The 23,941-nt window shown below is 41.7% G+C and overlaps 1 protein-coding gene and 1 long non-coding RNA gene across 2 annotated transcripts; both read right to left on the bottom strand.

The window, feature by feature from the left end:
* Positions 1–3,844: 3,844 nt before the first annotated feature.
* On the bottom strand, positions 3,845–4,331 carry LOC140581664 (uncharacterized). The gene is made up of 2 exons (XR_011984789.1): positions 4,064–4,331; positions 3,845–3,884 (listed from the first exon to the last, which is right to left on the bottom strand). It is a non-coding gene; the product is annotated as an uncharacterized lncRNA (long non-coding RNA).
* A 10,449-nt stretch (positions 4,332–14,780) lies between these two features.
* uts2r5 (urotensin-2 receptor 5) lies at positions 14,781–16,676 on the bottom strand. The gene has a single exon (XM_023831661.2). The coding sequence runs from the start codon at positions 16,244–16,246 to the stop codon at positions 15,122–15,124; it is 1,125 nt and encodes a 374-aa protein (XP_023687429.1). The 5' UTR covers positions 16,247–16,676; the 3' UTR covers positions 14,781–15,121.
* Between the last annotated feature and the right edge of the window lie 7,265 nt (positions 16,677–23,941).

Raw genomic sequence — 23,941 nt, 5'->3', positions numbered from 1 at the left:
CACGTGTAGGTGCCAGCAGATGTTCATTACACACATGTAGGTGCCAGCAGATGTGCATTACACACGTGTAGGTGCCAGCAGATGTTCATTACACACATGTAGGTGCCAGCAGATGTGCATTACACACGTGTAGGTGCCAGCAGATGTTCCTTGCACATATGTAGGTGCCAGCAGATGTTACTTGTACACCACTTTAGTTGATTCCAAATCTCTCTTGCAGAAGCTTTAAGAGAAAGACTAGTAAATCTGTTGCCATATCCACTAACAGGGTGACATAGGCTGATTCCACTTGCGTATGGCGTATACCATATACAATCATGTTGGAATACCATAAAAAGATTTTATACTCTGTTTTTTCAGTATACAAATTCAATTCTATTAAATATCTTTGCTAGTACTTTTGTCCCATCAGGGCATCAAAATGAACACAATTAAAGTTGACGCAACATATTATGATTTCAAAGCACCTGTTATTCAAGACATATTATTAATTACTATTATTTTTTTCCTCTTACAAAAATATAATATATGGCATTATATATTAAACAATAAACAATCAAACATCTGCCTCAGCCATTTATAGGTTAAAACCTGAAATGTGTTTTTGGAAAATTAAATAAACACACAAAGAAACTGATTACAAATCTAGATTTTGATTTTCAATGCATAGATGTCAAGGTCTCTGCACTATTCTTCCATGCTGCATTTGCACAATGCACCTTCATCGGTCAACAGCCTGCTTAATGTAAAGCACAACCCCCCCCCCTCCCCAATACTGTTCCTGCGATCAAATCTTGATTAATGACTTATTTTAAACTGAGAGGACCGCTCATCAAAGTGTTACACATTTTCCAGCCAAACAAAGCACTTCTTCAATCAGACTATAAAACACATTATTTACTCACCTGTTAGTGCTGCCAGGAGATTATAAAATAACCAGGATTAGGCCGCCACAAAACTATGTATTTGAATCACTTTTAAATTCAAGTGGGACAAATGTAATATACAAAAAGGCTTTTAAAATGTTTTGTGGTTTATTTTTTGCATCGGCAGCTATTTCAACTACAAATGGGAGCGTGGTTTTGTTTTTAAAAAGGAAAACACCTTGTTTTTAGAGATCTGTTAATACTAAGATGTATAGTAAAGGTGAAATAGGGCCAGACATTTGAGGTTCATTTTCAGTTCAGGGAGGCACTTACTGACTCTCACATGGGAATTCAATAAGCTCAGTAAGAACCAATGATATTTAATGTAACCTGAAGTTAAATGATTCGTTTAGCTTTGGGAGAATTATTTCCAGTTCTGAAATGATAAAAGTTTGGACACTGGTGCCCCAAATGAGTTTAAGGTTGATCGCGTCTAGGCCTCACTTCTCATTTTTGAAGGCCTAGACGCGATCTTGAAGTTCTCATTTAAGTGTGGAATCACCTCACATTCACCTGTCTCCTCCAGCCAAAGTCAACATTTCCAGCCTTCGGTGAGCACTAGCGAAAACACACAGGCATCCCAGAGGGTCACTGAATGCAAATATATAGGTGCAATATCTAGGTGGAGTGCATTGAGCAACAACCAACAGTCAGAAGTTATGGAGGCTGTGGAAAACCTAAACTGGCCTCAAACAGAGTGACCAACTGCGCATAAGTATCACTCAGGGCAACAGATAGAGAATCTGACTGGGCAAAAATGGTAGAAATACTGTCATTCATCTTCAGTATCATTCTGAGGGCTGTGTAGTTACTCTTACATTTTGGCTTCAAGGGAACAACAGCAGTATAATTTGTACCTCTTTCTATGACACTTCTCGAAGATTCAAGCATCGGATTACAGTTGTTCTTATGCCACTTTGATTAATTACAGAACACAAATCTTATTCTGGATATTAAATGAAATATGTCTGATGTTCCCAACTGAGAGCAGAAACATTGAGATGAAGGACACATGGAAACAAGGGCATCAGGTGGCCAATAAGAGCCACGACAGGCGTGTTTCTCAAACAGAGCCGAGGCCTGGTGATGGGCACTACCCCAAGGCCTTTCTTAGATTGGGGGGACTGGACGCCCCCCCCTTTTGAGTACGTACTGGGGATGTGTTGCCCAGTAGGGGTGTCCATCAGCACTATTCTTAAAGTGACGTTCTCGTCCCGTGGCAGGTCGCGCATCTGGCACAGCTGTCACCCACTGCCATTCACATGTGGCACCTGGGGACCAAAACTGCTTTGATCATAATTATAAATGGCATCAGGAACCGTCCACGGGCCTTCTACATTACCTTATATTGTTTTTAAGCCTGATTTCATTTCCTCTATAAATGCCTTGTGGCTTGCAGCTGTATCTAAGGTTTCCTCCCTGAAAAATCAGCCGACATATTCATCGTCAGACTCTGTCTATTCACTTATATCTATGATCTTCCTTGTCCAAACCACAGGTCTCTTGGGCCTTTGGCTCAGCAGGGGCCTGGAGTCAGAGAGCACTGGGCAGGGTGTCTCTTTTATGAAGATCGTTCAGCCACTACACCCTCCAAGTAGCAAAGATGCATTTTCATTTCTAACAAGGCCATTTCACTGACTTCTTTAGCTTCTCTGCCCATTTATTTTTCCTATTAACTTTCAGCAGCAGGTAACTAAATGGATCGGGGTCCGAACTCGCTTCCTGATTCACGCCCCAAGTGCAGCTTTACTGTTGACCCCCTGAGCAATTTTTGCACTTGAATTCAGGCTCTAGTAGAACATCTAGTTTGATAAAAAGGCATTAAGTACAATTTTCTGGGAGGGAGAGAAGGAACATCAGTTAAGTAGAAAGATATTAACATGAAACTTACAAACTGTCACGATCGGCTGGCGGCGAACAGGCTAACAAGGGAGCGAAGGCGTAGATAAAAGTACGAAGGGGTTTATTACAGGGGAAACAGGCAGACAGCGGACTCACCAGCACGAACAACCATAACACTGTAGGATCACACATGCACATATCACAGGGCCTAAATTCCAGGTGGCCTGAGACAAGGCCGAGCCTGGTACGAGAGGCACCAAAGGGGGGTTACACACACAAACACACACACACAGATAACCAGGGAGGCCAGCACTCCAACTTTTATTGCCCAAAGATTTAGGGACCTACAGACAAGCAGAGTGGACCTAATGGACAGGGGTCCCTCGACTTGGCACACAACCCCCACCCCATACATTCTGCCTTACATATCACTCACCCAACAGACGAACACCCTAAAGGAAATTTCATTTAAGTTTGTATATACACTCACCCTGAGGCGGAGTCAGACATTTTATACACCCGGGGCTTAGCCCCAAAGGGTAGTATGCATGTGGGATTGGGGGGGGGGTCGGGGTTAGAAATGACTGAAAAACATGCTGTGAAGTTGAAGATTTATTAGGCTGTGACTCTACTAACCTATCAGAAGCTTCTTAAGCTCAGAATGGAATCGTCTGGAGTTTTCTTATTAATTAAAGACACAATAAACTTAGTGTATATATACTCCTAAATTTGATGAAAGTGATAAAAAATAGACATCTCTCTCTCTCTCTCTCTCTATTCTGACATTTAACTAATTCAAAAGATATTTCAATATTTATTTATATAAAACAAAAAAGTTTACTCTAAATTGATGTTTAACAGTAAAAAAAATGTTTTTATGTTTTTTCCCTAAAGTGTATGTAAATATTTGGTTTCAACTGTGAATATGCTGCTGTGTATTGAAATTCCTCTTTTTTTGCATAGAAATATATTGAACAACATACAAAGCATAATATATAAAATAACATTTACCTGAGTTTTTTTCTGTGAAAGAAGCCCCTTATGTCCATTGTTGTGTACACCAGTACATAACTGAAACCGATTTAGAGTGCTTTATTTAGCCGTGGAGGGTAACAACTGAAAATATGAAATAAACACACATGTAACCTAAGACTCTCTAAAAAAACAGCATTGTTGTTCGGCTTTTCATTTCGCCATCAGTAACGTAATATGGGTCAGGTGATCAGTTTGATATTAATCTTTTGTCAGCGTCATATTTACATTATTTGTACAGTACGAATGATTTGCTTTGGTACCTGGTCAAACTTAAGCTCTCCTCTGTCTGCCTGTCTGCACTTCTCCTACAGCAAATTCGCAGGCAGCAGCTTCTCCCCCCTCGCTCACATGCGTAAGTGCTGTGCTCAGTCGCCTAGTGCCTGAGCTCGGATCATACCAAAATTATGGGGAATTTACGACTGTGCGCTATGTGCTTCGAATATTGTGTGTAGTTTTTGTTTTATACAGTTGTCAGTCAGGCATCTAACTATGAAATAAATTACACTCCAAAAGACCCTGGGCTTCTGAAACAACAACCCAGGCTTAAGCCCAGTAAGCCACCCCCCCGCTCCGCCAATGCACTCACCTAAAGGATTATTAGGAACACCATACTAATACGGTGTTTGACCCCCTTTCGCCTTCAGAACTGCCTTAATTCTACGTGGCATTGATTCAACAAGGTGCTGAAAGCATTCTTTAGAAATGTTGGCCCATATTGATAGGATAGCATCTTGCAGTTGATAGAGATTTGTGGGATGTACATCCAGGGCACGAAGCTCCCGTTCCACCACATCCCAAAGATGCTCTATTGGGTTGAGATCTGGTGACTGTGGGGGCCATTTTAGTACAGTGAACTCATTGTCATGTTCAAGAAACCAATTTGAAATGATTCGAGCTTTGCGACATGGTGCATTATCCTGCTGGAAGTAGTCATCAGACAACCCGATCTCACGAATTTTCGTGCAGCCATCACGACATAAAATCAATTTAAACGTGCTGTGATCACGTTTTCGGCTTTTTTTACGTGCTGGGGTAACATTTCCCCTCCCTATGTGTTTTAATGGGCAGTGCCTAACACCGCCACTATGAGCGCTAACTGGTGACTAAGGGACGGGAAAGTCATGCATGTCCAGAATCATATTTTGTTTTTTGTGATCTGATAACGCTTTCCATAACGTGTGACGCGACCTTGCAAAACAGCGCTTGGATTTTACTTCTGTTGCATGAATGAGTGACTGTATGGAGGGAAATCCCGGACATTATTCAAAAGGAATTATTAACAGAAGTAAAATCCAAGCGCTGTTTTGCAAGGTCGCGTCACCTTTCTTTCCCATTCTGACATTCAGTTTGGAGTTCAGGAGATTGTCTTGACCAGGATCACACCCCTAAATGCATTGAAGCAACTGCCATGTGATTGGTTGATTAGATAATTGCATTAATGAGAAATTGAACAGGTGTTCCTAATAATCCTTTAGGTGAGTATATGTTCTCATGGTATACCAGAAGAATCTGGAAAGTGAGTGTAACCAATGTGTCCTAACTTTTAGAGAGTCTTCTTTGTTAAAAAACCCCCCCTTCTCTTCCAACATTCCTTTGTGGTCCTTATCTGGTCTTGGTGGACAGTCACCAAGTTTCTTTGTTTCTACCATGCTATGTTAAAAGAACTGAATTAAGGTGTATCTTATCCATTCTGGAGAAGATGAATTGGCATAAGCCACACCAAACAAAATATGTTGTTTCCAGATGTGCAACTTATATTGATATTACCACAAACTAACGGCCACGCCTACCTATGGATAAGATGTGCTGTTTGTAATATGAATATTTGATGTAATATCTGCACAAAGTGTAACATCTGTTGAGGTGCAACCCAAAGCACCTGTATCCTATACTGATGTGAGTCAGTCACATAGATACAATAATTAATTGTTTAATCAATTAATGCAGATGGTATGAGGTATGTACCTGTGAAGCTGGTATGGCATGTTTGGTATCAAACTGATTGTTAATCACCCCTGATTCCAAATCTGGTCAGTGATTACCATAAAAGTGGATGTATCAAAAGTTATAACAGCTTAATGAAAATCATCAGTAAAGGGAGAATCAGTCAAGTCATAAATCCCAAAAGGACTGATACAGACCCCCTTCCGAAAGCCCACCAAATGGATGGCCAGCCATTGGGCCAGGAGTCGAATTCCTGGTCATCCCTATTCATGAACTGTAGACCATAAAAATCTAGCACCTCAGAACAAAGGTGCGCAGAGAATAACCGCCAACCCGAAGGAGAACATCAGCCCGGGAGACAAGAAGCCCACAAGAAACCCTCCGGTGAAGGCCCAGCTGAACAGAGAACAGCACCCAAGACAAAGCTTCACCAGGAGAGAGAATCCAAAGGGGCTCCACTCCACTGCTTCAAACGCCGCGCCTTCCTGAGTGCCATCAGCTCAGCAGCTCTGCCATCAACTGCCAAGACCCCCCCCCCCCACTCTTCAACCAAGTAAACCAACTTCCTTTCATTCTAACAACTTAAGCTGTTCTGTTTAACCTGCTATAAGACTTTAGGGTCGTGTTTCCACAAACTATGCTTGCTTTGCAGAACAGTATTTCCCATTTAAGGTTACTCATTTAAATCCGGTCATTGCATTTTCATAATTACATCGTTTGTTTTATTCCGTTATTTCGTGTTTATTGTTTGTGTTAGGTGTAATGTCTGTCTTATGTTAGTTGTAGTGTTAGCTAGGAATAAATGCATGTCTTTTACATAACTTTAGCCTCCGTCATTGAGTGTTCCACAATAAGTCCCTGCCTTTGTGCGATCTTGCTACACGCTCTGAACCTCAAACTCGCCTGAAACATCGCGAGACTCTCTCTCATCGGCCGTGAGGGGAGCTTCGCTACCAATCGTTTACATTACCTGATGATGCAGCTCGCTGGACGAGCCTTCTAACCTAGGTTATAAGTGATATTGGTAATTAGTCAATCCCGTTTAAGTCTCACATTAACATAAACTTCAATTGAGTTTGGAGGAGCCGACCATTCGGCATAACAATTGGTTAATGATCAGCATTAAATAATAATTAATTAAACTTTAATTAATTTCAAACATATTGGTGGAGATATTAAAAATTACCTGAGCTAATAATTCCTACAACACATATAATGACTGATCTGGGAAACAGAGGTAGACGTGGACCGATATACACTAAACAGGTCAAAACTAACATCATACAGCTGGGAACAATCAGGGTAGTACATGTGGGTAATGAGGGGGCGTGGCACAAACGAGGATCGGACGAGCCGGGCGTGACAGAAACAAATGGGCCTGAGGTTAAATATGCATTTTGGAGGGATTTTTGCAAATAACAAAATGAAAAAATGCTCACACAATGGCTTTTTAAGTCAAAATAATGATTATTATTTACAAGTAATTATGTTAATTAAGATGCATTGCTTTAACGAATGTTTATGAGGCTTTCAAATTTTAATTCATTGTGCAGTGCTGACAATTAGCATGAGCCCTCAAACCGCGTAGATCTAGAAATAGACAATTAAATTTCTACTTTGACTACAAGACAGCCCAGGACGTGAGCAGAAGTGCTGACATCAGCAGGGCGCTAATTATGCCGTAACGCCAGGACCTGAGCCAGACCACCACCCTTAGCTCAGACCCCAGTCTTTTATTGCCGTGTTTTCAGGCGAGTGTTTCCTTTAATTTAAAGGCTGTATGAACACTGCCAGTAGATGACCTGGTGCGTCTGTAGGTCTGACGCAGACCAGCACCCCGGCCCAGGGTGTTCACAGCTGTGTGGCTCAGACTGTGAATCATCACCACCCTAACTAGATAATGTTCACCCTGAGCTCAACACTGAGCAAAAGACATCAGACTGGAGCCGGTCTTTCCTTTACGTCCTTGATGTCTTGTGTCTCTATCAAATTTCTCCATTGCGTTACTTCTATTTGCACAGACAACTGTATCTATCACACACCTTGTATTTAATCCTCTCTATTGTATATTTTGTGTCTCACATTTATTATCAGTCTGTGCTATGCCCTAATTTAACTTGTATATTATGGTTATACTGTCAGCACTGGCCTGAGTCATGTGACAATAAAGAGTCTAATTCTCTGTGCGGCACTTTGCCATTGAACACGTTGCACTAAGACAGGACCTTTCTGACAGAGTAGCACCGGCAGGTCTCAGTGTGGGGCTGCTGGAGCCGTCAGAGGTTCTTCGGCAAGTGGATTTCCAGACTCATCTTTCCTTGAAGGACACAGAGGATGCGGTCTCTGGCAAAGGAGATTAAAACTGGATAATGAGGCAACTTAACCACAGGGCTGCAATGGAAACCTCCTGCCGTTTTCTCCTTATGGTAGTAGGTCGTTAATTTGCAGTCTGTATTAGATTATGATGTTTATAAAAATGCTGCCGCTCAAACAGGCTTGTCGTACAATAATGGATCACAATCACGCAAAATGGAAAGCCAGGTGTATATATATATATACATATATATAATCAGACCTCCTGTGCTGCCGTCTGTGCTCTGTGACGTGCGAGACGGCTTGTTAGGGAGACCGATGACCATGAAAATAAAATCGGCCCCAGCTGTTCGGCAGATAGTAAAGCCCGCTAACACACTGAACACAAACAGCACCACGTCATGTTGGAGCCTCTGGCCTGGGAGCTCACTCACTCCTCACACCTGGACTGAGTCCATCCTCTGCTGTCCTCCCCACATGTCAGGATGGTGTCTGGGGTTGGCACCATCTGTACTGCAGTCCTGATTTCAGTACCAAGGAGGCGTGATATCAGAGATGCGGCTTACAGTCGTGGGAGAAGCCTATGATCTGCTGACTCACTCAGACCTGCCCTGAGAACTAACTCATTGAGGGACTTTGGATTGGACATTTTGCCTCACTTTGCACCTTGCTATAATTAAAGTAAGCCATTCTGTTTTGTATAATATGAGCATGACCGGTGGCGGGGGGTGGGGAATGGGGTAGCCAGTCAACCTTTTTTCCCTCCCTATTTGGTTCCCTCCCTCCTTCCTTTTTTTCAAAGATGAACTCCACAGACCTTTCTTCAGTGCCTTGGGGTGACTAAAATCCCCATATTGCACTGTTTTTCTATTGCATTGTCTTGTTTTTTACTGTACAGCGGTTCTACCCCATATTTGGGCCCATTGTACCCCATACACCTGTCCCCTACGTTGCCACTGTCCTCAGAACACATGACAATGAAACTTGAAACTTGCATTCGGCCATTATATTCACGACACAGTTTGACGGATTAATCTATGAGAGTCTCCAGCACAGCGTAAAATTGTCTTCCCTTTAAGTATAATCTAGAACTTTTCAATCTTTGGCAAGGATGACGGGAGCCAATTGAGGATGGGCCGGACATGTCTGCGAAGCTGCCGCCCTACAGGTCAGAGTGTGGAAGTGAAACATGGCCCAAGGGGAGGGTGTTTAGATGCTGCTGCAGATCCACACATCGGGCAACTTAGTCTGATATTCAGCAAGACACAATACAGAGTTTCAGAGACCCAGAGTTCCACGTAACCTGGTCGCGATGTAGTAAGCGTTAGGTACTGGCAGAATATTCTGTGTAGCATTCATTAGCTTGCGGACAATTTTAAAGAAGCCTCACATTTTCACATACATTCCCTGTTTGCCAGTGGACCCCCAGCTGCCTTATTTACTTCCCAGACTTTCAATGGATGAAAAGAGGCTGCAGCGCCTCAAATATTATCTAAATATACACCAGGGAGCCAAACCCTCAGAAATTCTGACCTCACTAGACTTATCCTGCCACCAAGCTGGGGGGGGGGTGCTCAGGGAGAGCCACAGAAGAGGGGGTGATGATCATTTGCTTCTGGTTTGGCCCCCTTGTTACTGCATGCAGACAAAGGGCTGCATTTGTGGCAGGACGAGCTCCTAATCGGACCTCGTACCGGTGTCTATTGGAATGGTTTCAACACATACCCCCCCCCCCACCCCTCAATGCACCACAGCCTGTTTTTAACTTCCCCCATTTAACAGGCTGCCAGAGGAGGTTTAAAAAAACAGAGGGAGCAGCTACCGTTTCTGTCTCGCTGTTTCCTTTGGTTTCTGGTACCTTCTATGAGGGCCCAGAAGACGTGGGGCCGAGAGCCTGGACAGCGCCAACCGACTCAGCTGCCGTCTTACCCTGCGAGCATTTCTACGGCCAAAAAACGGCCCTGAGTTCTTGACTGGACCTACGGTTATTTTCACCTTTAGCGGTGCTGTGTTCACAGGTCAAAGTCACATTACTTATAGAACCCATTCTCCGGAGCTGTGCCAGGGAAGAGGATCAAACACACCTTACTGAATTAAAGAGACTGCTCTCTGATTCGAATGCAGTTTGACTGGGAGAAGCAGGTTGATATTTTCATAAAGCAGGACGTGCTGTATCACATCCTGTAAAGATCAATTTTGGCTTTAGGACTCACAAAACTTGGCACCAAGAAGAAGTCTGAAAGGAAACAATAAATCTGAAATCTCCAGAGGAAATTCCCCAGCCTCTCTCCTTAGCGTAGCTGCCATTTAAAAAAACTCTCGGCATCTATGCTAATTGAAGGATAATAGTAACCAGACAAGAACACGACCTCCATTTACACATTAGCCTCATTGTCTGTCAATTTGCACCATCAAGTAAAACGTCACCCCTGTATAGTGCCTTTTATTATGAACCGAAAGGAAAAAACAGAAAAACTTTTTTATAAAACGAACTTTAATCATGTGCTAGGCAGTAAAAGCCTTGGCCAAGAACGAGGTGAGCAAATTACCCCATTAACAGGGAATAAAATGTTTAATACCAGCAATTCCGTCACCATCTGAATTAAGCTGGAATGTGAAAGATCTTCCAGTGCAGGGGAGGGGGGTTGGGTGTTGACATCTGTATCAGGCACTATTTTCTTCATTCTTACCAATCACTGCCTTGGACCACAAGCTGAAGGGCAGCACCTGTCCAACCTCAAGGACTTCGTCACGTTCATTCTTCTTTAAATTAAACAGGGTCATTCGACCGCACATCCAGGTACAGGCTGTTGACAGGCTCCATAAAGGAGATAATTATGGGCATTCTTGAAGGGACAGAGAGCATCTGCCATAATTCATGGCTCTAACCTTCTGAATGTGGCACATGGAGAAAGACAGCTGTCACGGCTGGGAGAGTGTGTGTGTGTGTGTGTGTGAGGGGCAGTCTCAGTGTATATTTGTCAGGTAAGAGATCTGGCAGATTAGGAGCACCTTAAACGATTGAGTTCACTGTAAAATTCTTAAATTATTTACCCATTACTTAGTAGTAGCGGTAACTTAGCAAATCTTGTTAACATTGTACCTGTTAGTTACTCTACCTTGATTAAACTTCAGGAGTAAACATCTGCTCCCCTCAAGCAGGACTGGATCCTGCAACCTTTTTTTTGTGTCTCACGGTGAAGATCCAGAAGCGCAGATAACACCCACACTGGAAATACTGTCTTTGTGAGCTACGTGACCTAGTCAGTACGGACGCTTGTTGAACGGACAACTCTCAACACTAAGGAACAGGCTCAGCTAAGCTTTATGGGACCTTCAAAACTCTAAGCCAAATCACATGGAAGGCTCCTGTTTGCTCTCCAAACACTGCCACTATCAAGGTGTTGGGGCGAGGTCACAAACATGCATCAAACTCATTTTGACGTGAAATTATAGCTATTTATTCTGACGAAGTGCAATGAATTATAGTCTCTTGGAGGACTAAAATGCAGTAATAGGCTGCTGATATATTATTTCCAAGACACACGGCATGCAGGTAATCCAAGTTAATTTCATTTGGTCTTTTGCCACATTGAGGGCAATGATAAGGGGACAACCTTTAAAAGATCCATGCATCAGAGTGTTTTGTAGTTTGGCATAAACAATAATCAAGTTTGCCTCTTAAGACTAGTGCTCATTTGGCATTGATGTCTGAGGAAAGGCAGGACTCCTGTGCATCTGCATTAGAACAGTTATAAAACCCTATCAAGCCTTCACCGCCTGGAAAATGGCTGGAACAGATTAGACATATTAAATCCATTCTTCCCCAGTCACTGGAAGTAAATGCTTGCAGAATTCTTAATTGAAAGAGGGTTTCTGTCTCACACGACATGGCGTGGATAGGCACGAAATCATACCACAAAGCATGTGCATAACCATGTACATATATGGCGGAATGCTTAACATACAAACACACGTCTTCTAACCACCCATCCAGGTCAGGATCATGGAGTCAATCCCAGACCGCATACGGGCACAAGGCCGGGATCCACCCTGTAGGGGATGCCAGTCCATTGCAGGGCACATACACACACGCACACACACAATCTACAGTACGTATGCACATCTTTGTGGGGACTCTCCATTCATTTATATGGGTATAATCCTAATCCCAACAATGATTACCTTTTCCTCTACCTAGCCCTAACCTTAACCATAAGTAACCAAACAAAATGCATGACTTCTGGCATTTTTAGTTTTTTGATTGCATCTACAGATCTTTGTGGGGACCTGAAAAATGGTCTCCACAATGTCAAAATAATAGGTTTTTATTAGATTGGGGGGAACATTTGGTCCCCACAATGCAATATAAACATAATACACACACAGACACTCAGTGCAATTAAAAAATGTTAATTAACTTAGCTATGCCAAGCAGCACAGGGGGGGTTGAAGTTTGCGTGTTGTTTCCTCTGGGTACTCTGGTCCCCCCCGACCCCTCCCATCAAAAAAAAAAAACCAACATGCTGAGGTTAATTACCAAAGTTACCAAATTGCCCCCAGGTGTGAATGGTGTGTGACAGCGATGGGTCGGTGCCTCATCCTTGGGTTGGCTTTGGAGGCCAGCTACAGAAAGGAATATGGGAATATGCCAGCTCCACACACAGAAGAAGGCCGGTAGGATTCAAACCCGCAACCCAAATTACATAGCAAAAACATTAATATTTATGAATGAACAACAGAATATTTTTCTATTCCGATATAATACATCACACACTGCCTATGCAAGCTAAGGAAGGTTTCATTTTTGCTGCTGTGTCCAATTTGCTTTATCACTGGTGCCAAACCAAAAGACACAGAAAAACCCATTAAGCTGTCAATTAATTTTAAAACATCAAAAGCATACAACATGCTATTTATAACTGGCTTTATTATACATTTGAATCATGAAAAGATAACACAGGTCTAGAAATGAAAGAGTACAAGGTGTTACGACAGTGATGGTTTGAAAGTTACCAGGATAAACACAACACTGCATATAACATCTAAATGAATGGTTATGACCTTTGTAACACTTTACAGTTTCCAACTAAACTACACACTGCATTGCGTCAAAAAGCCAGAAAAAATGCTTGAATACAGGCCCACAATTTAACAAGACTGATGCCATTTGCACACATGCACGCACTTTCTTATGCGTTTAGTTTTTAATACAGTATTCCTATTTAAATTAAAAAAATGCATTATGGAATCATTATTGTCTGGGATATTATCGTGTGAAGGATTACTGTGTGCACATAAAATGTGTGTGGTCTGTTTATATACACAGACATGTCAGGTTTATAAACAGAATACACATCTTATGCGTCTAATAGGAAGATGGACATTTTATTAAACGGCCTCCCTGCTAATTATCACCTCGAAGGTAAACATATGGGAATTTCATTCGCAGGTGATAAGTGGGTCTTTTTAGAAGAACACCTCTTGATTCGCCGATTTTATCCCTAGTACCGTATTCTCCATAGTACATATCCGCCAACTATTAACAAATACTTCTGATTCGTGTATCACATTGATCATCGCGTATTTGCATATAAAGGTAATGACCAGTGGAGCAAAAGATTAGAACCAATTCACCGTAAAGGGGAACTAGAAATCCAAAAAATTAAGCAGTTGTCACCGAGGTAGTGGAATTATTAGCAGTAACATTTCCGGTGCTGCTTATTGATCCGAAATATTACCCTGCTGTGTGCCGCAACATCTAATTCCAGCAGAAAAACTAATTCAGCAACGTGTTCCTCTGACATTTCTTCATGATAATGTAATTCACCACTGGAGAAATTGGTGAGGGTTGTCACGCTGTGAACTTAACATTTTCTTTCTTCTTTGCTGCTTGAGAAATTGCAAAAGGGCGCAAAATTATGTAACAGTGGCATTTCAAAATGAATGATCCCTTTTATTTCTATCAAAGCAAAATCCATCGGGAAGAGTTGAAAAAAAAAAAAATACAGATAACATATTTTTATTTGGGAGTTCGAAACGGGTCGCCATTAATCATAATCAGCATCGTTTTAGACATTGACAATAATAAATAAAAATGTGTTAGGTAATCCATAATAGTTTTCGGAGTCATAAATGCCATTTAGCAGATAAATGTAAGAACTGGTGATTACCAGCATTATATTATCATATTGTTTTTTATTACGGAGGGTTCTGTGTTGTCCAACAGCATTTTCTATCCATGTTAAACAACAAATTATGCAGCATCGACATGCTTTGTGGTTAAATGAAACGACACACATATATCCCAATGGCAGCCCATTTGGTCGTCACAGTCCACAACGTACAGTAAAGGCATGGAATAAGTACTGCAACAAAGGCAAAGTATTATTACAATGGCCTCAATCACTTGATGCCATCTAATCAACATTTTATAGGCTATAGTTTATGATACTGAACAAGACACACTTTGCAGCGAAACAGAAAATTGACATTATGCTGTAATCACTAAAAGAAAGAATTGCATTTCATGAGCCGGAGCGAAATTTGGCATGGATGGATTTAGATATGATGGTTGATAATGTTTTTATCTGAAACCTATCTGAAATTTTTCACTTCCAAAAAAAGCAACTTCCATGAAGATACTGAAAGATACCGTCTGAGGAGGAAACCTGTCTCTGTTAAAACAAAACAACAAATCTGAAGCTTGTACTAAACGCATTTTCTCTTTATTTCTTTAACTGTTTATTTGAACCACAATCATGTAACATTTAGTTACATTCTGGCATGTGTTAAAGAGTCAGGTTACTATTATATGTAATATAATGATATATACTTTTTGGTTTTGACAAATAGGAGCATACAGAGGCGCTGGAAAATACCATAATTTACACGGGTATTGGTAAGATCCGCCTCAAGTATTTACATTTGAAATTTCCCTCTTTACATAAAATTATAAATTAGCTTAATATGCATGTTGTTTTTATCGTACAGGAAAGACTTAAGCGCGAATCACAATGCCGTGATTTCGTGCTCAACAAGTGTCCGTCTGAAGCATCGCTCTACACACTAGAGCCGTCCGGACCGCCGTTTAGCTGCGCGATGGTCAGCGTATCAGTGACTTGACTCCCAGAGGACACTGACCTTTGTGAGGCATGTCTGAATTTCCACCCGAACCCAGAAAAGCTCTTCTGCCGTCCCCTCGCGTACTCTTTATAATTTTTCGTCAGCAGCGTATACAGAAAAGGGTTGATGCAGCTGTTGCAATACGCCAGGCATGTCACCACGAAGTTGACGTATACCATAGTCCGATGTGACAGGTCTCCATGGCCAAAGTAGTATATGCTCAGTAGCTGCCACAACCAAAAAGGTAAAAAACAAGCCCAGTAGGCGAGTACGATGCTAAAAATCATGTAAAACACTTTCTGCTTGGGACACCGATTTGCAGCCTTTGTTGCATGAACTGTAGATTGTGATAACCAGTATGTCTTGGCCAGTCTGAGGTATAGATAACCGATGATGAAGCCGGGAGCTAAGATGCAAGTGTTAAATAGCACAGTCAGATATATCTTATAAGCTTTGATCTGCCACGTCGGGTGGCACATGCGTTTAAGGACTCCGTTTCGGAGGTTACTTTTCAGATCGATCATTATCATTGTGGGAAGCGCCAGCAAGAAGGAAGCCAGCCAGACCGCACAGGTCACTGTCCTCCTGTACTTTCTGGATCTCCCTAAGGTGTCCAAAGGGTTCACCACCGCTAAATACCGCTCCGTACTCATGATGGTAAGGATGAAGATACTGGCGTGCATGGTGAGGAAGTCCAAGCTAAAAATGACCCGACACCCGATGTCTCCGAAATACCAGTCTTTCGCAAAATAGGTGCACACGACAAACGGGATGGTTGACAAGTACAGCAAGTCAGCCAGCGCCAAATTGACGATGTATACGTACATGGAACCGGTCATCCTCAGCGAAACGTTCATAACCACAAGGGTATAAATGTTACCAGCCAGGCCGATCACGCACATCACGATCAGGACCGTCCCAAGTAGCGATGTGACCAGCATCTCGTCGAAGGAGTCGTGAGGTTCCCCGTAAGGCATCGGCGGTGATGAGTTGGAGGAGACGGACCAAGTGGCATTAGGCGGACTCCAAGGAAGTACTCCTATACCTTCAACGGCACCCATTTCTGCAGGTTGGAAGGGTATGGTTTAGGTAGAAGACCTCGGATCCTTAGGTCCCGATTCATAACACATATGATGGCTTCCTTAAAGTCACAAACAAACCCCACCATGGGTCTATTCCTTTGCGCAGCGCAACTCTCTCATACGCATGCAGTTACAAGTGCTTTTAAAATTGCTGGCGGAGAACCAGCAGGGAAAAAAAGTTCCCCCTCCCAAATGAAAAACAATTGCTGAAAATTCAATGAGAATTATATTTTACAAAAAATAAAAATAGGGGGGGGGGGGGAAGAAACCTTGCCTTCAAATTGAAATCCGGTGTGAAAAATGTTATATCCGCACAGAATTAAGCTTCGAGACGCGGTTCTTACGAACGCAGCTCCGACTTTGACTGAGGGCTGGTTTCTTTGCGCTCCCTGCACCTGGACCGAAAAAAAAACCGGTAGGTATCCCAAGGGTGGGATGAAACTGAATAATATATGACGAACCTCTTGTTGTCAAACAAGGGGAAAAAAAGGCAGAGCCATACCGACCACCTGAAATATTTTTCCCCAGATCTTTAGTGACATTAAAATTATTTGCTGCTCCCTTAACGCATGACGATAGCATTGCATTTTAACTCGGTGACTGTATTAGCCATAATTATCCAGTACTGATAAGTTTGAAAATATTACCGAAAATATTACGCGGAAAACAAAGTCCCGTGGACCTTATTGTAAGTAATCATATTTTTAATTATATACGTACGTGTCGTGTTAATTATACTCAGGTTGGCTCGTACGTAGTCCTATTACCGAATTGCTTTTCGGGTACTAAAGATCTTTGACATGAAGTGTTGGTGTTTAAAAAGTGTAACACAAGAGGTTGCTCTATACAGCTTTAACTCTGAATAGAAAATGGTGCTATGTTTTTCATGCTGTAGAGAAGTCTACAAAAAATATTATTATGCTGTTTGAAGGAAAATACTGCATTAAAATGTTACATATGCGAGTAGCCTGTGTGAGGGCCACTCTTATGCAAACTGTGCCTTTTTCATTGTCACATTTGTTTATGATATTGGGGGGAAAGTAAACATGATGACTCAAATGCATTTTATTTTGCCACTGGTAGAACTATTGGCAGTGCAAGCACACTGGGCCAACGGAAGCGGGACCCCCATGGAGGGTCAATGGGCCTCTTGGCAGTGAGAATCAGGAGGTCTATTGGTTTAAATTGCTGGAGCATGTTACATTGCAACTGTCGGAAACCTATATATATACATATACATACATGCGTACATAATGATTATATATATATATATATATATATATATAGACATACACACACACAATATATATATGTCTTTTACCTGGATGCCAAGTCTGTCTCACTCAGTATCCAGTTTTTATGTTTCCTATTTTATGACAATGCTACTAAAGTTCATATTGTATACCTTAAGGATATTCATGGTAAATCTGTAACATTTAACTTAAAGGTCAGAGGCTTTGTTAGCTTGCATGGACATGTGTCCTGAAATGAGGACACACTGGGGCCCACTGTCAGAAGTTTATGTCACTGAGTTTTAGCATTTGGTTCGCAGTAGAAGGTGCACAAATTAAGGAAAACACTTTCATAATACTATATATTTAATATTTTGGATAAAGCTGATTCAACTTTGGTCCTAAAAGTCCACATAGCATTGGCTGATGCTTGTCCTAACTTTAATAACTTGACTTGCTAAGTATAAAGTATGACAACAGTTTCAAATATTCTGGCACACATATATAGATATAGTTGCCTGCGCATGTCATGGCTTTCGAGACGAAGGACTTGAGGGAAAGAGTGAAACAAAAGGAGTTTCATTTAAAACTAAACAGAGCCTGAAAATAAGCTGGACTGCGAGGGATCCAAACGAGAGGACTACAATGAGGAAGGACATGGCCTGACAGGAGGAGACGATAATCACCAGGCTGGGGAACACAGGACTGGGAAGTAATAATATTAATAAATGATACTTTATTGATCCCCATGGGGAAACTGTCTTTATATCGCCCTCAACTTGCTTTTTGTTTTGTAGAGTTTGTCTGTGAAGGGCAGCCACCTGCAGTGGCACCAGGGGAGCTGGGGGGTAAGGGCCTTGCTCAAGGACCTGCAGAGGTGCTGAGGCTGAAATAAACAAATAATTAAATAAATCATCAGGGGAGAGCACGAACGCAGGGTATACGAGACTAATGAGGGAACAAACAGGAGGCAGTCGGGAATGATTAACATGAGGCTTAAGAACAGACGAATAACAGGATTGGCTGGGTAGGGCCACACTAGTCTGTTAGACTGGGAATAATTTACACAATTTTTTTTTGTTTTATTGTTGAATAATTCATGCTTGGAAATCTTTCCTCCCAACATGTTATCTTATTTTTTTTTAACCAGCTCATTTATGGGATTAAGTAGCACTCAGTTTTACCAATAAGCCTGACCACTCCTACAGTAGTAATTCTACATATTTATTATTTTGGATATAGCTGATTCAATTTTGGTGCTAAATGCAACCTTTTATCTCAGATATCACCTCTAGAAAAGATGAGAAATATGCAAGAATTCAAATCTGCAGTCGTTTAAGAATCCTGAACATGGTTTTTATGGTTATTACCCTAAACAAAATGTTTTTAGAGTTTTGGACAAGAGTTTGGAGAACCGTGAAGCGTCACTAACCAGACACATCTGCAATTTACAGATTTATGCTTATGAAAGGAATAAACTGTTGTCACTGTGCATCATCCCTTACGATTTATATGTATATACACATATGACATGTAATCAAAATGCTGGCTACATGATGAGACTGTCGAGTACATATAGACACATTTGGGAACAAACTGCAGCGATTGATTGAAATGTAGCATGATACAAACACTAAATGCCAAAGAGTTTTCCAAAGGTGAAGTTCCCTGAGAAGATGGCAAACAGATGAGGGAGAGATAGCTGGCATGAAAACCTTCAGGTCTGATGATGGGGAGAGAGAGAGAGAGAGAGAGAGAGAGGAGAATGTGCCTTGGGTTCCAGACAAGCACAGAAAACTAACATCTTATGTGGATGGAGGGTGAATGCAGAGCCTCATAAGGTCCACTGTACAGAAGAGTAGCACCAGATGATTTGTGTAACTGGCTTGCACTGGGGCTCGGTGGGGAGAGCGGGACAATCAGGCAGCAAGGCGGCATCGTCACCAGTGAGAGGAATGATCAGATGTCTGAGAGACGTTCATAAGACAACAGCAGCATCTGACGTGCCTGCATTTCCATAAAGGAGCAGTCATTCAGCAGCTATAATAGAAATGGAAAATGTCCATGCAGTGAGATCTGCAGGACTTGGATGAACACAGGCAAGTTTTAGGTCCAGCACTGCCAGCACAGTGGACGGGGCTCTGACCCGACTCAAGTCCCATCTTGCACCCTACCCCACTGGTAGGCTGGTTGGTCAGTCTTTAGGATTGTGTAACTAATGCAGCAAGACATGGCCAGGATGCCGGAGTGGATTTTACAGGGAGAAGCGTGTAACACAACTAAATTACATGCCATGCAGTATTGTTACATTTTACCAAAAGAATAGCTGTGTACAGAAAAGTGCTGTAATACTGTAATACCTATATGTAAAAGGTGTATTTCATGGATTTATAGAATATAATGCTGAATTTATAGACAAAGTATGTGTTTGTATATGTGTGTATGTATGTGAGAGAGAGATAAATTCAGCATTACATTCCAAGAATCTATGAACCTTTAACAAATCTTTTTATTACAAAATCTCATTTTGTGTTGAATCTTCTAAAATGATTTACCAGACACACATTATTTTTTTAATAAATAAAAACAAAATCTGAGGATCAAAATTAAATTTAAGATACCAGACTGCTGACAGGTTTTGGGATTTTTTTTTTAGAAATGCAAATTGACAGCATTCTTTATACATAAGAAAACAAAACAGCACCTGCAGGAGAAGATGATATTTAGTAAAACGATAGTTTTGTGACCCTAACAAGGAAGATGAATAGATGGATGGAACATATTCAACATTTCACGTACAGTTAATTAGATCAACACAGAGCAAATTTTCCAACAGAACATTAAATTTGTGGTGTTATTTTCTACAAAAAGGAATTTGGCATTAAAATACTCTGGAAGGCCTCATTTCCTGAGAACGTCTTTATCAGAGATCCCTTTTTATGTCTCTAATCAACACATCCAAGGAATTTCACATTCCAACACATTTCTCGGTTTTGTAACTTGTTATAAAGGAACTCCTTAAGGCTGAATAGTTGATGTGATTAATCCATCCATTTTCTGTAAGTGTTTGTCCTATTCAGGGTTGTGCCTATCCCTGACACTATGGGTACAAGGTAGGGAACAATCCAGGATGGGGCACCAATCCATTTTAGGGTGCATTCACAGCATTTATTGACAGGCCATTCACACCTACGGGCAATTTGGTAACTCCAATGAACCAGAGCATGTTTTTGGACCAGAGTGCCTGGAGGAAACCACACAATAACACAGAGAGAACATACAAGCTCTGAAAAAACGGTGCAGCAGCAGAGACTCGAACCGTGACCCCAGAGGTGTGAGGCACCAGTGATGAGCACTGCACCACCGTGCCGCCCCAGTTAACGTGATTAATGCACGTCATATTCTGGTTATCCAGAAGATCCTTGGGAAATATTTCAAGCGTTTAGCCTGTTAGTCACACACACATTTTTATTTATTATTCCTGACATTTGATGTTGCTTTAGGCAGCAGTCTGCCATCACCAGAACTGGAAATCACGTTAGACTCCAAGCCTCAAGCTCATGCATAAGCCTTCTGGCTTTGTAATACATATATGGAGTCCATTAGGGCAAGACCTTAATTACAGCTTTAGAATGGGCTGAGGACACTTTACTGATTACGAAGCAGAAACCCTTAAGGCTGATTTATGCTTCTGCGTTGAGCCGACGCCGTGGCATATGCCGTTGCGAGTTTTTATAGCTGCCCGCTGGTGCCTTTGTGCTGCTCATCAATGATACTGCTGAAACACTAGGTGATACATAATTTTGGATCTTGCATTTGTTGTCTTTTTGAATCACGCTATTGAAACAGACAATAAGAAACATTTAACAAAGTATCAATTTATCGAGTCCTGACTATATTTCTGCTGCTCCGAACTTCTTATAGCTGCTAGTCACTTTTTATGCATTTTCCTTTCTAAAGTTAGTGTCTATGCTGCTTTTTTGTAAAGTAAAAATAAACTTAATGGTGCTGTTTTGTAGACCTGTTGCTATAACGCTTAGGATGGGTTTTTTAATACTAAATATAAATGTCGCTTCAGTTTCAATCAGTGATGTTTGTACACCTGGGTTGTGCACTTTCTTCGCTCCCATAAAGAAATGAAATTCTGCCAAACAGACCAAACACAGTTCTCGTGGTCAGTGTCCCCTCGACGTGAAGTGACATTTCTGGTGAGGCGCACATCAGGCTACAGCGTAGGCTATGGCGTAGGGTTCACGGTTAAACCGCACTTACGGTGTCGATTCGACACAGAAATATGAATGGTCTGAGGGTACAGCTGCAGTCAGAAATTAAAGAAGACCGACTGAACCGTGTTTACCAGCATCCTTCCATGAAGATACTCTGGTCTTGATAGAACCAGGGATGCAGAGGAGAGGCCTGTTTTTGCAGGACCGGCGACTAAACCAGCCAGCGAACCACAGAGAGAGGTTCAAATAAGGCGGGACACGGCCAGCGAACCACAGAGAGAGGTTCAAATAAGGCGGGACACAGCCAGCGTATCTGACGCAGGGTGTCACTACCGAAAATGTTACACCTACTGAAAATATAACTTCCGCTACTACGCATGCGCACATTCATCACGCATGCGTCCACGAAACCACATTTTCTGGCACTTCTTTATTACGCTTGCGTAATGTACACTTCCACATGCCCAATACTGCGCATGTATTCACATTTTGCGGCTGATCGTGATTGCGTGATTCAGGGCGTGGACGTCGTGTATCATCATTCATTGGTCACGTATTGTGAGATGGGTCATTGATGTTTATATTTGTAGTTCAGCCGTCACTTTATTGTGGTATTTAAACCATATTGCTTTGCCGATTGTAATATTTGCATCTGTGTGCGCGTTGCTTTTAGTGCCTGACAGTAATCTTGCATAAGGTTTTTCCCAATGGTATTGCTGGATAGATGCCTTTTCTTTAGAAAACGTAATAAAATTGGGGTGTATATCAATCTTGTGTACCCATATTGTTTATCAAGGGGCTGTGATATATGTACAGCATTTTCTAAAAAAAAAAATCACACCAAAATAATAGTTAAGAACTTTTATTTGCACAACGTAAACAATGTTTATGTTGTGCGGTTTGGCCCAAGATAAAACAATCGGTCGTCTGTCAGAAACAAATATAATTTGCTTCATTCAGCACCACAAGACACAGCTGCCATAACTGACACGAGTGTGTGGAAATTACACTGAAACAATTAAGAAAAGAAATGACTAAGGAGAAAAAGCAGGCTTAGTTTAAGTAACTTCACAGCACATCGAACTGGGAGTAGTACATGATGGTAACATTAAAGTAATGTCACCTTTGACTGAAAAATTGATTGCCATACCCTGTATTTTACGTCGCTCTTTCTGAAGCACATTGGGCATTAAAGGCATGGGCGTAATTTCCAGGGGGGTCATGCCCCCCCCAATAATCAGGTCCAGCCAATATAACCCCCCCAATAATCATGTTTCCCCTGTAATGGGTGGAGACCTCGATCCCCCCCAATGTTCCAGCCAAGTCGAAGGACTCCATCATTATCCGGTTAAATCTTCTCTTTCCTCTCGCAGTCGACATTCTCATCAAAGATCAACGGACAATGAAATGTGACGCGATGCCGTAAAAATAACACGCCTCTTTCCAGAAGTCGGAAGCGTGCGCATGCGTAGTAGCGGAAGTTACATTTTCGGTAGTGACAGTGCAACAGCCACCACGCCGGGGCGATTCTCCGAAAGCCTTTTTAACAAATTAACTTCTCAAATCAAAATGTATAAACACCAGGCCCATGAATATGAAAATGATGTATAAAAGAAAATGTGTTATTTACAAATGTACCAAAACACTGGGAAGCTGTGACTTAAGATGGCTGTCTGGCAGGAAGACGTCTGAAGAGCACAACGTACATTTCTTCCAAGATCAATATCACCGCTGGAGGTTTCCTGTGAAAGCTGACCGCAGACAGCGTTTATAGTGTGTTCTTTTTCATGAGCTTTAAGAACCAGAGAGTCATACAAATGCCAGGAGTCACATATCTCTGTGTGGCTGACAGGTACTGATCACACCCCAGGAATATAGCCAAACACACGCAGTGAGAAAAAGGTGACCCACTCACAGAAGCAGCCGTGAAATATCACCCGGCAGAATTCCTCCACATTTTCCCCTCTAGGAGCCATTTAATATTATATATGAAATTGAAATTGAAATAAATGGTAATATAATCGGTCTTTGACAGTTGATGTCACACTCGCTAAAGTCGCAGTGTATTCTGGGTCGAATCGCCATTTTGCAGGTATATAACTCAAGAGCAAGCGTTTGCATCCGCCTTTATCCTTCGAAAGATGGGATACTCGTGCTGTGTGAAAGGCTGTCATAAATCACAAGGCAGAAAGGTGGACCACAACATAAGATTTTTT

The sequence above is a fragment of the Paramormyrops kingsleyae genome, chromosome 22 (assembly GCF_048594095.1).
Source record: "Paramormyrops kingsleyae isolate MSU_618 chromosome 22, PKINGS_0.4, whole genome shotgun sequence".
In the NCBI taxonomy this organism is placed as follows: Eukaryota; Metazoa; Chordata; class Actinopteri; order Osteoglossiformes; family Mormyridae; genus Paramormyrops; species Paramormyrops kingsleyae.
The sequence above is the reverse complement of the archived record's forward strand: the minus strand, read 5'-3'. Positions and strand labels throughout refer to the sequence as shown.

What these genes read in the sequence shown, in the direction of transcription:
- uts2r5 (XM_023831661.2), bottom strand. Translation starts at nt 16,246, where the DNA reads ATGGGTGCCGTTGAAGGTATAGGAGTACTTCCTTGGAGTCCGCCTAAT.